Consider the following 16,589-nt stretch of genomic DNA (forward strand, 5'->3'; position numbering starts at 1 on the left):
CGATGTATCTATGATCTTTTCAAACAAAAGATGAGCAAACAAAAGATAACCATTCACAACGATGGGTGCTGGAAGAAAAATGCTCGTTAGCACGATTGAAGCATCACCATGATCATTTCTCGACATGAATTAAAACATATTTTTCTAAACCTATAACTGAAATGTAATCATCAAATTATTCCTAAAGCTCTGAGACTATAGAAAATGATAACTTAGTACAGGCTGTACAACAATCAATTTGCAATATAAAAAACGAAAAGATTTCATCATTCAACGAAAGGTGTTTTATTGAATTTTCAATAACAATATATAAAAAACGAATACAATTTTGGAGAGCAAATTAATTCAACGACTATTCCGCCATTAGATTCTTCACATTTCATCTATCGTCTGATCTGGCTGTTTTGTACATTAATATACTCTTGTTAAAAGTCGTTTAGTAGATTTCTGATTTGTTGTACAATTTTGGTTGAATTGTTTTCAAAACATTTACTTTGGACCAAAATGTAACACAGTTCATATTTTGTATATAATTGTTACCATTTCAACAATTTTCGTCAGCAATGACAGCTGGTCAGTGAGGATACTGAGCCGTTATGACGATTGATAGTAGAAAAAAATCCAACCAGGCATATTATTTATCTTTTCATAAACATACAAATTTATTTATTAATTTATTTATTTATTTACTTTTTTATTTATTACTTATTTGTTTGTTTATTTATTTATTTATTAACCTATTTTTTCAATTCATTTGATAGTTCTTTTACTTAGTAACACCTTGTAATAGTAACAAGATATAATGATATGGTGGTATTTTAATTATTTCAGGCACCATTCTTTATAAATATTTGACAATGAAAGTATGTGTTTTTGCTTCACCTGACATTTATTAGTCACATCATCAATTTGGCGGCAAATTTCTAGGCAAAAAAGTATTTATATTTTTGGAGACATCGGATCATGTTTTGGTAATATAGCATTTTGCAGTAGGAACCTCAGTGATATTTTGTTTTCTTCCCGGACTATGTTGGACTTTCATAGATGTTCTACTCCTTTTTTTTGCAACACTGTTATTCCATCAGTAATAACTGTAACAATTTAAGTAGGTACATATGAAAACAGCTGCGTAATAGGAAAGGATGCTCTGATACCATAAAATAACTATGAATAAAATCCATATCGCAACACTACTGAACCTAAACTACTAACCAAAAATACAGGGTTTTTCAAGTGACTATCGAATGTCAAAGTTGTGATTCACCGCGTGTTAGATGTTAATCCACATCAATCGGATATTTCATTTCATTATATGAAATTTATTCAGCATGATTCACGAACACTTCAACACTTTAACGATCAAAGGGGTAATGAGATCCAGCTGCAACCTCCGGAAAAAACGATTGCAAAAGATCGTTGAAGCGTTAAAATCATGCTGAAAATATTTAAAAATTATTATGATAAAGGGGCTCTTTCCGTTTTAAGTTCGAAGGCTAAAATTTCAGCCTCCCGCTGTGCAAAGCGACGGAAGAAATCATGACGCTCGGAGAATTTTATCATGCCTTCTTTATCCCTCCAACGGCAAATTTGTCTAGCAGCTCGTGGTGCTACCCGTGCCTGGCTCCGCTTCATAACCCTCGCTTGAGCGCGCTGTGACAGGTATCGATGTGTTGGTGCAAAGTGAGTGTAATATACGGGTGGGCCAAGGTGGATTTAAAAATATCAGGTGGTGGACTTTAGTGCATTTTGAAAATTCGTCACTTGACGTAAGGTCACCAGGATTCAAACTTTGTTAACATTCATTTAATTTGTTCATATAATTTATGTACCCCATTTTTTCGATTAAATATTCTTTAAAAATATATTTTGGACTTTGCGAGTTCTTATTCAATATTAAAACATAGATTATAGCGTGTTACTTTGTGTTATTCCGTGAATTTATTCTATAATTCATTGGATTTTCGACTTTTCCAATAATAAAAACTAAGAAATAATTATTTTTTCAATTTTCATATTAATTCCTCATTATCTACGAGCCGCATGGACAATTTACGTGAGATTAGAACTCTTACTCCGCATACGAGCCGCATGGACAATTTACGTGAGATTAGAACTCTTACTCAAATGGTTTTAAATTTTGTGCATAAACAAATCATCAGATCTTGTGTTAATATATCTCATTTTTTCGATAAAATCAAAATCAATAAACACACAAAAATGCACGTAATAACAAAGAAATCTGTTCTATTTGCTAAACTATGTGTGCGGAAACCAATTGTTAACGGTTTTAAAATGACGTAAAGTCCCTCAACTATGGCGACCATCCAAAGGCCCTAATCCACCACCTGATATTTTTAATCCACCTTGGGGTGGGCTTATTCCGAACAATTTGACAGCCGTGCTGTAGAAAAATGAAAACGAAATGACAGGAGGGGATTCGATCATTTGTTGATGTATGCATGTGAATTCCGATGGCTGTTTAGGATGATGTGTCGTAGTGTGGGTGAAAAACTACGTGTCAAAATAGAACCCTACTAGCAATGAGAATGAAAATGATGACGCGTTGGCGCGAGCGTGTTTTGGTTTCTATACAGTTTTTGCACTCACAAAATCACACATGTAAATGCCCGCTGTGCAAAGCGACGGAAGACGTTATGGCGTTCTGAGAATTTTATCATGCCTTCCTTTTCTCTCCAACGGCAAATTTGTCGAGCAGCTCGTCGAGCTGCCCGTCCCTGGCTCCGCCTCATTCCCCTCGCCTGAGCGCGCTGTCGAAGGTTTGGATGTGTTGGTGCGTCAGACGGCCAATCGCTGTCAGCCGTCGTCCGTGCTTTTTCCCTCCATAGCGCCATCTCTTTCTCGCGTGTGGTCAATGCTCGCGAGCTGTTGTGGCGCCTAAAAATGCCGTTAACAAATATTGCGGCGATGAAGTTACATTTTCACAAATCAAACAAAAAAAGCGCAATAAGTTCAATTGCTGCAATGTAAAAATGAATAAGGAATCGCTAGCTAACGCTGGTTTGCTATGAAACGCGCTGAATCCTAATTCGCATTAACATGTTCATCCCGCCGCTGATTTTCATCAACTTTCCTTTCCACCAGCACCTAGAACGCAGGCTGGAAAGTTCACTGGCAGGCAGTGGGGCCTGCCATCGATCTGAACGTGTGAAGCATTAAACATAACTTTGTTACACTAAGCTTTTGCTTTCGTATGTTGTAGATTACACAGATATGCTGAGCCGTCTGCGCAAGGGTATGAGCGTACGTGTGTGTGCAAAACTGTCGTCAAATGTGTTTTTCCGAAATGATATGATCCATCGGTCAAAGAAAGGAAGGTGTTCATGAAAGGCGGAAAGACGAATTGTGGCCCCTGTCAATGGTAACTGATGACAGGGAGGAGGGGGTAGTGGCACACAGCCATACTACAGACTAGTATACTTAAATTGCCGGCGGGAAGGGAGGTGGCCATGGGACCCCTACAATCATCGGTCACAGGCCCTAAAATTGTAGTCGCCATAGGGGGAGGGGAGGTGCAAATGGTTCTCCAGCCACGGAGCCCTAAAGACCATCTTTCCGGGGGCCCTTGTCGCTAATAATCTGTCCACTTGTAGACATACGGCATACTACAGACTAGAGATCTTCGGCGACCCTCAGTCCGCCTACCGTTAGGTCCACCGCTGGTTTATGACGGTGTTTTTTTTATCGTGGATGTGCATCCCTCCCCCTGCCTGCAGCGTATGCATCCAGCAGGAGACAGTGTGGCAGTATGCAAGTTGCACACTGGATAGGAGCGGGCCCGCGGCACCGCCATCATTCCGGACATCTGCATGCCCGTCGTGGGTTCTAATCGCGTATGAACCGTCCGCCGTAGCAAGAGCTGACTATCCGGCTACGTGGTACTCAAGTCCTGAAAAGGCCGGTATGATCGCGTAGGCCATAATGACAATAATAATAATAATAATAATAATAATAATAATAATAATAATAATAATAATAATAAGAAGAACTTAGCATAGCAGTCCACACTCGGGGAAAGTTTTTGTTTTGACTTTGTTGCTGCCGAGTCTACCGCTGTGGCGCGACAAATGCAAGGAATGCACTCGACCAAAACATGAACCTACCGATCCGAACCCATTCGAAGGCATTGCCGGTCAATCGGCGTCATGATAACTACTCCAAACCAACAAGCCATCTGATTCTGGACGGACAGGTGCAGCACCATACGCGCACCGTAATAAACAAATCCAGAACCCTCTTTTGTATGGATTCTATTCAAAATGTTGTTTCCACTTGCGCCCGCTTGCTGAATTGTTGCTGAATGAAGAAATAAATGTGCAACATATCGCACGCACGTTTGCTTAGATCGTGTGTCTTTTTAATACCCCCAACAGCAGAGCCGATCGCAAAGATGTCAATACCAATGGTTGTGTTGTCTCTCAGGTAGCGAGATCGAAAATGCATGGACTTTGTAGCCGCAGCGGATGAAAATGTACCCATCAGAATCAAATAGTTCTGGGGTTTCCAAACGCACGCACACACACAAACACACAAACACGCGCGCGCAAACTCACACACAAACACGCACGCGCAAACTCACACACACACACACACGCGCAAACTCACACACACACACACACACAAGCGCGCGCGCGCACACATGCATGAACGCGCGCACGCCATCACGCACGCACGCACACACACACGCACGTACGCGCGCCCGCGAGCATGAAAGCGCGCACGCCAGCACGCACCCACGAAAGCGCGCAAGCACGCATTCCCCCCCCCACTAGACCACCCCCCCCCTCCACGCATGATCGATTACGGCTACCTTATCGGTAGAACGGTTGGTTCAGCTTTCTTGTAGCATCCTCATCCCTAGCGCCGGGCGGGGTGGGGAATCACGACATGATAGAATGAACGGTCACTTTCCCCGCGCTGTGTGCGTGTGTGTGTCGAGACCCGAAAACTCGAGACAAATTTCGGCACATTAACAAAAAAAATTATTGCCACTTTACACTGTGCTACATAATGCTTAGAAGGTCGTTGAAGCATCAAACATGTTCAAATTAAAAAATATTAGATTAGTGTTAGACGTTCTCCTACGCTTGTTTTAAATAGGCTTCGTCACCCTCAACTGGCAGGGGCATCGAATGGTCTCATCAGCAGCGGCACGAAATAAAATAATCCATCAATACACCGATAACACTTTAAATCCCAATCCAGCTTCTCCCGCATCGTCCCAAGGTCACACACTAATTAATAAATGCTAACACCCACCAATAACAATACATAACCGCAATGCACATATAAGTATCAACGCATACACCACAACACCCAATCAGCTGGCGGCGGAAGGCACGGGCTGAAGCTCAAGTAAGGCAAGCCAGGGTGAAGGAGGGAGAGGAGAGGAAGAAGCGGACGAAAAAATGGGCGCCAATATTTTTTTAAATTTTTTGACCGTTTTTTTTTTTTTGCTCCGCCGCCGCCCGAACTGTCCGAACTGTCCGAACTGCCCGAACTGCGCGACCCAGCGCAGAAATCGCTGAAGAACAGCGCGGGAGACCAGGCCAAATCTGCGCTGGCCAGCGCAGATTTTGGTGCATTTTCTGCGCTGGAAACTGCTCGAATTTGCGCAGCGGGTGGCCAATCTGAAGTTCGAGCAAGAAAAGATTCGGCTTCAATTCGAGTACGAATCGAATGTTCGATAATGTAATAATTATATTTTAAAAGACGTAAACAATATAGATATTCAAGATAGAGTAGTTGTGGAATCTTTGGAAATGTGTGTATAACGGTTATTAGCCTAGAAATTAAAAAAAACATCAATTTCTTATCAATGAGAACTTTTAACTGTCAAAATCAAAATCGTCGTATCTGCGAATCGTCGTAACTCGAGGGGGTCGTAACTCGGGGGACGCCTATATGCGTAACAGGGTTTTCCAAGTCACTTTCGAATGTGCACATAATTATTCACTGCTTCCAAGATGTTGCTACAGATGTAGCTATTTATTTATTTCGAGTAGCTTGATAGACGTTTTTAGAACTGGCTTTGTTTGTTTCTATTTATTGCGCAGTTTAAAAATTCGTCTGTCCTTTCTAGCTTAATATTTGCTACTGGCCTAACTTGGCCTAATGATGGCGCCTATTTCCCGAACAGCTGATCGGTCTTGACCGCATTTGACTCCTTTTCGCGACCGCTGCCGAACTTTACCCTAATTGGCCCTATTTTTGATAAGCTAGCTGTTTCGCCTTAAGGGTTATCCTTCTGTCCTTGTCTGTCTAACAGCGCCATCTGGTGTTTTTTGCTACATCTATTCGAGCTGTCCTTGACAGCTCGTTGTTGTTATCAACACTCGCTTGGCTAATCCACACGAGGTCGATATCGTGCCAACAGCAGCGGTGAATCGTCCTATAATAGGAGCTGACTTTATTCACAAACACGGTTTGTTAGTTGATCTTAAGGAACGGTGCCTAATTGATCCAACCACAAATCTTGTGTCAAAAGCTACTATAGCGACAGTGGACACTCCCACACCAAAACATTTTTCTGTGGAAGCAAATGAGTTCGGTGAAGTCTTACGACAATACCCTTTTTTGATCGAGCCCCCTGACTACAACACACCAGTCAGTCATTCTGTTTCACATTACATTGAAACAAAAGGCTCTCTACCATTTGCTAAGCCTCGTCGTCTGGAACCGAAGAAACTTAAGATTGCCCAGGCAGAGTTTCAGCATATGCTAAACTTAGGTATTTGCCGGCCTTCTTCTTCTCCAGCTTCTTCGCCACTGCACATGGTTCCCAAAGCAGATCACGACTGGCGACCATGTGGGGATTATCGACGACTGAACGCCATAACCACACCCGATCGGTATCCCATACCACACGTGCAAGATTTCACCATGAACTTGCATGGGTGTACATTTTTCTCAAAATTGGACATTGTACGGGCGTACTACCTTATTCCTATTGCCGAGGAAGATGTCCACAAAACTGCTATTACCACTCCATTCGGATTGTTTGAGTTCCTTAGAATGCCATTTGGTCTTAGGAACGCGAGCCAAACTTTCCAAAGATTCATGAATAGCATTTTTAGAGATCTGGAATTTGTGTTTGTCTATATTGACGACATCCTTATAGCTAGTCCGACGAAAGAAATGCATATTGCACATTTACATAAAGTGTTCCATCGGCTGGCTAATCATGACATAAAAATAAAGTCATCTAAATGTGTTCTTGGCGTATCATCGTTGGATTTCCTTAGCCACAACATTTCTGAAAAAGGAATAGCTCCTTCTTCTTCTAAGGTAGAGGTCATTACAAAATTTCCCTCTCCGTCATCAGTTAAACAACTTCAGCGATTGGTAGGAATGATAAATTACTACCATCGATTTATTCCACAGGTTTCCGATAAGTTGAGACCCTTGTATCAACTCATCGCTGAGCACAATGGCAAAAAGAGTAAACAAAATTTTGAATGGTCAAAAGAATGTGAACAAGCAGTACTTCAAGTAAAACATGACCTATCAAATGCAACCATGTTAGCTCATCCACAGAGTAATGCCAACTATTCTCTCACTACCGACGCTTCTAACTATGCAGTTGGTGCAGTACTACAACAACATCTTAATGGTGAAAGTCAACCATTGGCGTTTTTTTCAAAAACACTAACTCCAACCGAACAGAGATACTCAACCTTTGATAGAGAACTACTTGCCGTTTTCCTAGGAATCAAACATTTTCGGCATTTTCTCGAAGGGAGAGACTTTACGGTATTAACAGACCACAAACCCTTAACAATGGCGTTAAAATCCAAGGCTGAAAAGTCTCCGCGACAAAGTCGACATCTCGACTTCATCTCCCAGTACACATCTGATATACAGTACATTCGGGGAGAGAGCAATGTAGTAGCGGACGCCTTATCTAGGATTGGGGGCATGGATTCCATAACGGTGTTAACGGATCAAAATTTCTCAAAAGAGCAAAAGAAAGATTCACATTTAAAAATATTGCTGGAAAAACAGAACAGAAAAACTAAATATAAACTGACACAAATATCTTCAAACAATGTTAAGCTATTTATTGAGTCTTCGACAGGAAGACAACGCTTGTATGTTCCCTTGTCTCTGCGCAAGCTTACATTCCAAGGGATCCACAATAACTCACATCCTGGCATTCGGGCTACTGGAAAGCTTATAACCGATCGTTATTTTTGGCCTTCCATGAACAAGGACGTGGGAGATTAGACACGTGCCTGTATTGGATGCCAAAAGGCCAAAATAACACGCCATACTCACTCGCCATTGGAAACTTTCGACATTCCAAAAGGCAGGTTTGACCACATCCACATGGACATCGTTGGTCCTCTACCTCCTTCGGAAGACATGTGTTACCTACTCACTATAGTAGATAGATTTACAAGATGGCCAGAATGCTATCCAATGGCAGATATGTCAGCAGCTACCATCGCAAAAACATTTGTCGACAATTATGTCTCGCGTTTTGGATGCCCTGAAACCATCACAACAGACCGTGGAAGACAATTTATCTCTAAACTATTTCAGGAGCTAACCAAGCTCCTTGGGGCCCATCACATTAAGACCACAGCATACCACCCACAATGAAATGGGATGGTCGAAAGATTTCACCGACAACTAAAAGGTGCTATCATGGCAAGTGAAGACTCCATTCGATGGATGAGACGATTACCATTGGTCTTGTTAGGTATTAGGCTGTCTTTTAAAGACGACATTAAGGGATCACCAGCAGAGATGGTGTACGGCCAGAGCCTTAGGCTCCCAGCTGAAGTATCTGTACCATCCTCTAAAAACAACTCAGAAGATCTCCCTGACTTCATCGTCAATCTGAAAAAGGCATTTCAAACTTTGAAGCCGACAGCCACTGCACAAAAAACGTCGATCACTCCCTATGTTCCTAAAAATCTAAATGATTGCGAACAAGTTTTTGCACGAGTGGACAAATTTAAAACTGGACTGCAAGCTCCTTACGAAGGACCATTCGACGTAGTTCGGCGTTTCAGAAATTTTTTTATAATCAATAGGAAAGGAAAAAACGAGTCTATCTCAATAGATCGCTTGAAACCAGCATACCGCTCGTCAAGCATACCAAAGATCAGGCAGAATGGAGCGGTGGTTGGAGAGGTGCGATTCCGCCTTTAACGCTCATATCAATTTCATCTCGTGACTCCGTCACTGGTGGGGGGTTCTGTAGTGACCGTTACGGCGTTAGACCAGTTCTAACCGTTCGATTCGCGTTAGACCAGTTCTAGCGATCTTCGCCTAGCAGGCAACAAATTATAGCAGGTACGCCACCTGTCGCTGTGCACCTCAACCTTCCAATGAATCGAGTTAGGCCATGGTTGCCAACTGCGTTGGCAACCGGAGTTAGAATTAGGGAACTGAGGACATGCGGCCCTTAGCTCGATCTCTTTGCTCGCTGACCGTTATTGAGAAAGGACGCAATAAATGTTAATTGATAACTCACACACGAGAAATATACGCTTTTTTGGTTTGATTTGTGAAAAATCAAATGCAACGCCGCAATGTTTGTTACCGGTTTTTTTTAAGCGCCACAACAGCTCGCGAGCATTGACCACACGCGTGAAAGAGATAGCGCTATGGAGGGAAAAAGCACGGACGACGGCTGACAGCGATTGGCCGTCTGACGCACCAACACATCCAAACCTTCAGCAGCGTGCTCATGCGAGGGGAAGGAAGCGGAGCCAGGGACAGGTAGCTGGAAACGCTGCTCGACAAATTTGCCGTAGGAAGGAAAAAGAAGGCATGAGAAAATGCGAAATTGAGCGAGAGGCTGAGAAGTTTTCGATCGCTTTGCGCAGCGGGTGTGTTAATCTCTTTCTGACAAAAAAGCTCTAGTACGCGACCGTGTTCTCGCAAAAATGATAATGGCCGAACAATAGTTCACACCCACGTTCTCTTTCTCCCATCCTTCTCCTCTTTCCCATCCTTTCACATCGCTTTACCAATCCTTTCGATGTAGCTAGTTCTTGCTCTCTAGCTACATTGAGCGAGAGTTTGAGAAGTTTTCGATCGCTTTGCGCACCGGGGACATTGCGGCGATGAAGTTGCATTTTCACAAATCAAACCAAAAAAGCGCAATGAGTTCAATTGCTGCAATGTAAAAATGACTACGAAATCGCTAGCTCACGTTGGAGGGTTTGCTGTGCAACGCGCAGAACCCTAAAACACATTTACATGTTCAGCCCGGCGCTGATTTTCATCAACATTCCGTTCCGCCGGCATCTAGAACGCAAGCTGATTGTAAAACCGGTATATTGGAACGTTCACTGGTAGTCCCAGGGGTCTGCCATCGAACTGAACGTGTGAAGCATTAACCATAACTTTGTTACACTAAGCTTTTGCTTTCGTATGTTGTAGATTACACAGATATGCTGAGCCGCCTGCGCAAGGGTGTGAGCTTGCGTGTGTGTGCACAACTGTCGCCAAATGTGTTTTCTTCCGGAATGTCATGATCGATTGGTCAAAGAAAGGAAAGTGTTCATGGCAGTGGCGGATTAGGGGAATCGGGGGACCTAGGCGGAAAGACGAGTTGAGGCTTCTGTAAATGGTAACTGATGAACGGGAGTAGGGGGTACCCTACGGACAAAGAGCGGGATATTTTATCATGGTGTGCATAAAAACCTAGAGTTAAGCGGAGAAACGGTGTGAAATACAAGGACGCGAGAGCTATACGAGATGTACGGCGACCTCACTGTCGTACAGCGTATTAAGCTCGCCAGGCTCTGGTGGGCTGGCCATGTTGTACGCATGGAAACTGACGACTCAGCCCGTAAAGTCTTTTTAGGCCGTCCACAAGGACAGAGGAGTCGTCATAGGTCCAAATTGAGGTGGCAAGATGGCGTGGAGGCGTCCGCCATTAAGGCCGGAATAACGGACTGGCAGACGAAGGCGCGAGACCGTGAGCGGTTTCGGACACTCCTGAGGCAGGCCAAGACCGCAAAGCGGTTGTAGCGCCGGAGAAGTAAGTAAGTAAGTTGATGCGACGCTATCTGGATGATCTTTTCGCCATTTCTCCCGCAAAACGTGGAAGTTACGAGTCCCACACCATTTTGCTAGACGGTTTCGAGCGAACGATCAAAATGGTGGAGAAGGTTGGTATCTGTACGAATGGTTGGAATGTGGTTTTGGCGCACATGTTATGCGACAAATTGGATTCTAACACTTGAAAGGAATGGGAAACTCATCATCGAAGTAGTGAAGTAGCAGATTATGAGGAATTGGTGAAATTTCTGCGACACCACGCTATGGTCCTACTAGCTTAGCCCAGTGCAAAAGAAACTGCCCCTCACGCACACACTAACCACGGTCGACAAAAATGGAAGCAAGCGTGTGCAACCGTAAACCCCATGTGACATTTGCTCGAAATTGTTTTCCCATAGCTGCTCAATTAGTACTCGATACGCCTGAAATTGTGGATTTGTGTGTGATCAAGTGTGTTGAAAGCGCTAAAATTTGGTGAGTTCGAAAATAAGACTTGCTTCTATCGATTGACGATGCCGTCGAGCTCATTTTACACACATAGCTTAGATTTTTGATGAAAAACAAAAGCTAATTTTGCGTGACGTTATTCGATAAAAAATCAATATTATTTAAGTATAAATTGGCTACCTGACCAACTATAACGATAGGAAACATAATTTTTGAGCGAATCTAGAAGAAAACAACGAACAAGCCGCATCACAGTTGATTTTAAAGGCCTTTTTCTAAATTCCCTTAAAGTGGTGCACTTTAAGGGAAGTTTAAGGCTCCAGTTTAAGGGAATTTGCTCGAATTCCCGATTATTCGTGCTCGAAAATGTCAATTGGGACGTTATAGAAAAAAAAAGAACATTCTGCAACCGAGAGAACCATTCCGCCTTTCAGTGTGACACCTTTCGAAACCTGCCTGTAAATCAACGGTACGACAAAGTGAAAGACAAAGCACTTTGCATAAATTGCTTGGCGCCAGACCATCGCGTACGAGAATGCACCTCCAGCACGTGTCGTGTGTGTAAGCTGAAGCATCACACTATGTTACATCGGACGCCGATTGAACCATCGTCTACGGTTGCCGCGAGTGTTCCTGAGAGTACGGTGACAACATCAACGAGAGCAACATCTTTTATCGAACCGAACAATACAGTGATGCGGACCCCGACCGCAAACCAACCGGTGCCTACAACATCTATATTGTTGCCAACAGTCCTGCTAACTGTCATCGCATCGAATGGCAACAAAATGATCGCACGTGCATTACTGGATGGAGGAGCGCAAGTGAATCTCATCACCGAACGTTTAGTGCAAGGTTTACGAGCACAAAGGCTAAGAGATCATCTCGCGATTGGAGCAGTGGGCAGAGGCAGCCAAACATCAGCTCATTCGGTAAATGTGGTGATTCATTCGCATTGTACTAATTTTTGCTTTCCTTTAAGGTTGCACGTACTACCTGAGATCATGTGGAACCTTCTGTCAGTTAAGGTTGATCAGCAACAATGGGAACTACCACCGAACGTTAAGCTAGCTGACCCAACCTGTGCAGAGATTGGCGCAATCAATATGCTTCTCGGAAGGGAGATGTATAATGAAATATTATTGAACGGATTAGTTAGGCTACGATCGGGAGAAAATTATGTGTTTCTGCAAGAGACTTCGTTTGGATGGGTAGTGTCGTGTCAAAATCTATGATATGCAGAAGTTTAAATCAACGAAGTCTGGTTAACGTAGCGTGCATCGATGAATCGTTAGATGAGAGGCTAAAGCAGTTTTGGGAGATAGAAGCGTGCCAGTCAGAGAAAATGTTTTCGCCTAAAAAATCGAAATGCGAAGCGATATTTGAAAGCACTACAAAACTGGGAATCCATGGGAAATTCATAGTAGTATTGCCAAACGATGTGGAAAGGATTAGGAGGATAGGAAACTCTTACGAAATAGCAAAACGTCGACTCATCGTCTAAGCGCCAACCCTGAGTTGAAACAACAGTATCAGGAATTTCTAGATGAATATTTAGAACTCAATCACATGGAAGAGATTAGTTCAAGCTCTAAATTCATAAACGAACCCACGTATTACATGCTACAGCATTCCATTATTCGTCCGGACATCCTTACGACCAAACTGAGGGTTATTTTTGATGCCTCTTGTGCAACTGAGTCTGGAGTTTCACTAAACGATGCTTTGTTAGTTAGCCCTGTGATTCAAGACGATTTGATTAGTATCGTCCTGCGGTTTCGCATCCCGAGATACGCATTGACTGCAGACATCGAGAAGATGTATAGGCAGATATGGATAAGAGAGGCAGACCGTCCACTTCAACGTATCCTGTGGGGAGATGAATATGGTGGTGGAATTCGAGAGTTTCAGATTAAGACTGTAACGTTCGGGACATCGTCAGCTCCGTACCTGGCGACAAAATGTCTTCAAGCACTGGCAAAGGATTTGACAATTTGACAATTTATCATACCCGATAGCTTCAAAGACTTTGAAGTCAGAGTTCTATATGGATGATATGATTAGCGGAGAGGACACGGTAGAACAAGGGAGGCTAGTTTGCAATGAGCTGTCAGAATTATTGCATTCTGCGGGATTTCATTTGAGGAAGTGGGCATCAAATTCCGTAGAGATAGTGAATTCCCTTCCACAAGATCTTCGATAAATTCAGCATCCCAAAATGGCATAAGGAGGATAACATTACTAAACGGACGGTTGTGTCAGACGCAGCGCGCTTGTATGATCCTTTGGGGTTAATCGGGCCAGTGATTGCAATGGTAAAATGCTTCTTACAAGTCCTGTGGGAAAAAGGTCGGCTGGGATGAACCATTAGAGGAAGAACTACGCGTAAATTGGAAGAAGTTTAAACAAGGCATAGAAGACGTTGAAGGGATCGCGGTCCCACGAAGGGGGATAAGAGATTCAGCAAACAGCATAGAGCTTCACGGCTTTAGCGATGCATCAGAAAGGGCCTATGGTGCCTGCTTGTACATGCGAACGATTTCGGCGAATGGTACCATCACAGTACAGCTGCTATGTGCTAAATCAAGAGTAACACCAATAGAAAATGGCAAAAGGCAAAAAAGAGTAACCTTTTCAAGACTACAGCTTTCAGGTGCCTTATTGCTCCCATCTGTGGCAGAAGGTTAAAGCAAGTTTGAAGTAAGAAACGAAGGGAGTATTTTGGGTGGACTCTACAATTGTGTTGTACTAAATAGCAGCCAATCCATCTCGATGGAAATCATTTGTAGCGAACAGAGTTTCAGAGATCCAGCATACCACGGATCGGCCACAATGGTTCCATGTATCTGGTGAAGACAATCCGGCAGATATTCAGTGGCGCGTTAACACTAGAACCGCCGATGAGACTTTTCTGTCCCATCGCACTAGAAAAAGGTGTGTTATTCCGCTTGCCGCCGTGACAAACCATTGAAGTTTTCTGACTTTTATTTATTTTGAACGATCTTTCGAATGCGCTTGTAAGTTTCTACAATTACATTTACTTTATTGTCTTTAATCGTGCGCAGGAGAACAATATTGTCGCGGTATACCGGAGTATTAAGAAAGAGAGCTTATCCGATCGGATGCTCCTTTTTATACCTTCTCTCTCTCGCCTTACGCTCGCGCGCCTATTCCTTCTCGCGCACCTGTCCTTTCTCATGTACCTACGCACTCTCGCGAGGCTACGCATTTCTCGCGCTCATTATGCGTGTCCTGCCCGACTCTCCCGTTATCTTCTAAGCTCTCTAACTATCTACTTGAGACCCTAATTAACCCTTAATATCGCAGACCTCAAGTGATGAGAAAAAGCTGTCCTTCCCAATTCACTTAATTTGAACAGGCGAACACCACAGAACCCCCCACCAGTGACGGAGTCGCGATAGAAAAAGAATTGTGATAGTGTTCGTCTCTTAAATTGAGATTTCATTTAGTTTTTCGCAAAGCGAAAATTCTTTTGGCTATTTGTGGTTTTGCCTGTTTTGGAGACACCCTCCATTTCGAAAGCAGGTTTGAGGCGGTCAATCGAAATAGATTCATTTTTTTCTTTGATTTTAACCGTGAAAAATTTTCTGCACCGTCGAACTACCTCAAAAGGTCCTTCATACGGTGCTTGTAAACCCGTTCTCACATTATCTAACCGTACGAAAACATGTTTACAGGTTTGAAGGTGTTTTGGTAAGTAAACCGGTGTTGTATCATTTAGTTTTGGTGGGCATGGGTCAATGTGCCTTAGCGCTTTTTTAAAATGCTGAACAAATTCGAGTACGTCCTCGACGGATTTTGCACAGAGGGTAAAAATACTTCGGAAGGAAGTCGCAGACTTTCTCCATATACCATTTCTGCTGGAGCACCTTTTAATGCGTCTCTGTATGCTACTCGAATGCCCAGCAGAATCAGTGGCAATCGAGAAATCCAATGCGTATTGTCTTCACAGGCTTTTAACGCTCCTTTTAAGTGTCGATGGAATCTTTCAACCATTCCATTGGATCGAGGGTGATACGCAGTCGTTTTAATGTGATGTGTTCCTAACAACTTTGTTAGTTCTTCAAACAGTTTTGACTGGAACTGTCTGCCTCTATCTGTTGTGATTGTAGATGGACAACCAAACCTTGGAATGTAATTCCTTACAAATGTTTCAGCTAGCGTTTTAGCCGAAATATCAGGCATCGGATAGCATTCCGGTCAACGTGTAAAACGGTCAACAATGGTCAGTAAGTAGCTCATTCCTTCGGATGGTGGCAATGGACCAACGATGTCCATGTGCACATGTTCAAATCTCCCTTTTGGAACGGATAATGCTTCCAAAGGCGAGCGAGTGTGACGACCAATTTTAGATTTTTGGCATCCAACACACGAACGAGTCCAGTTTCCCACGTCCTTGTTCATTGACGGCCAGAAGAATCTTTCGGATAACAGCTTGCGTGATGCGCGAATACCCGGATGGGATAGGTTGTGTAGGTTGGCGAAAGTTTTTTTTCTTAGAGATTGAGGAACATACAACCTATTCTGTCCAGTCGACGACTCGAATACTAGTTTGTTTTTATCCAATATTAATTGATTTAATTTGAATTTGGAGTTTGCCTGACTATTTGAGTCTTCAAATAGTTGTTTTAGCTGTTCGTCTTTTTGTTGTTCCTTTGCAATTGCTTCATATGTGAAGTTTGTGATTTCGTTGGTTTCTCCTATTCGAGATAACGCATCTGCCACAACGTTGCTCTCGCCAGTAATGTACTTTATATCCGTTGTGAATTGTGAAATAAAGTCTAGTTGTCGGCATTGTCTTGGGGATTTTTCTATTTTTGAATTTAGGGCATGGATCAATGGTTTATGATCTGTATAAACCGTGAACGATCTACCTTCTAAAAAATGTAGGAAATGTTTTATCCCAAGAGTAATAGCGAGCAATTCTCTATCGAATGTGGAATACCTCTGTTCCGTGGGCGTCATCGTTTTAGAAAAAAACGCAAGAGGTTCCAAAATGCCTTCGCTAGTTTGTTGTAATACTGCCCCTACAGCAACACTAGAAGCATCTGTTGTTAGTGTATAAGTAGCATTACTTTTCG

General features: G+C 43.0%; 1 protein-coding gene across 1 annotated transcript; it reads left to right on the top strand.

The window, feature by feature from the left end:
- Positions 1–7,797: 7,797 nt before the first annotated feature.
- LOC120947616 (uncharacterized) lies at positions 7,798–12,733 on the top strand. Its single transcript, XM_049611230.1, has 2 exons — positions 7,798–7,880; positions 11,723–12,733. Exons 1-2 carry the CDS (start codon positions 7,798–7,800, stop codon positions 12,720–12,722), a joined length of 1,083 nt encoding a protein of 360 aa, XP_049467187.1. The 3' UTR covers positions 12,723–12,733.
- Positions 12,734–16,589: the final 3,856 nt, after the last annotated feature.

This window comes from Anopheles coluzzii, chromosome X (assembly GCF_943734685.1).
Source record: "Anopheles coluzzii chromosome X, AcolN3, whole genome shotgun sequence".
NCBI lineage: Eukaryota > Metazoa > Arthropoda > Insecta > Diptera > Culicidae > Anopheles > Anopheles coluzzii.

What these genes read in the sequence shown, in the direction of transcription:
- LOC120947616 (XM_049611230.1), top strand. Translation starts at nt 7,798, where the DNA reads ATGGCGTTAAAATCCAAGGCTGAAAAGTCTCCGCGACAAAGTCGACAT. An exon ending in CAGTACACATCTGATATACA is followed by an intron (nt 7,881 to 11,722) that starts GTACATTCGGGG and finishes TAGAAGAAAACA; the next exon opens with ACGAACAAGCCGCATCACAG.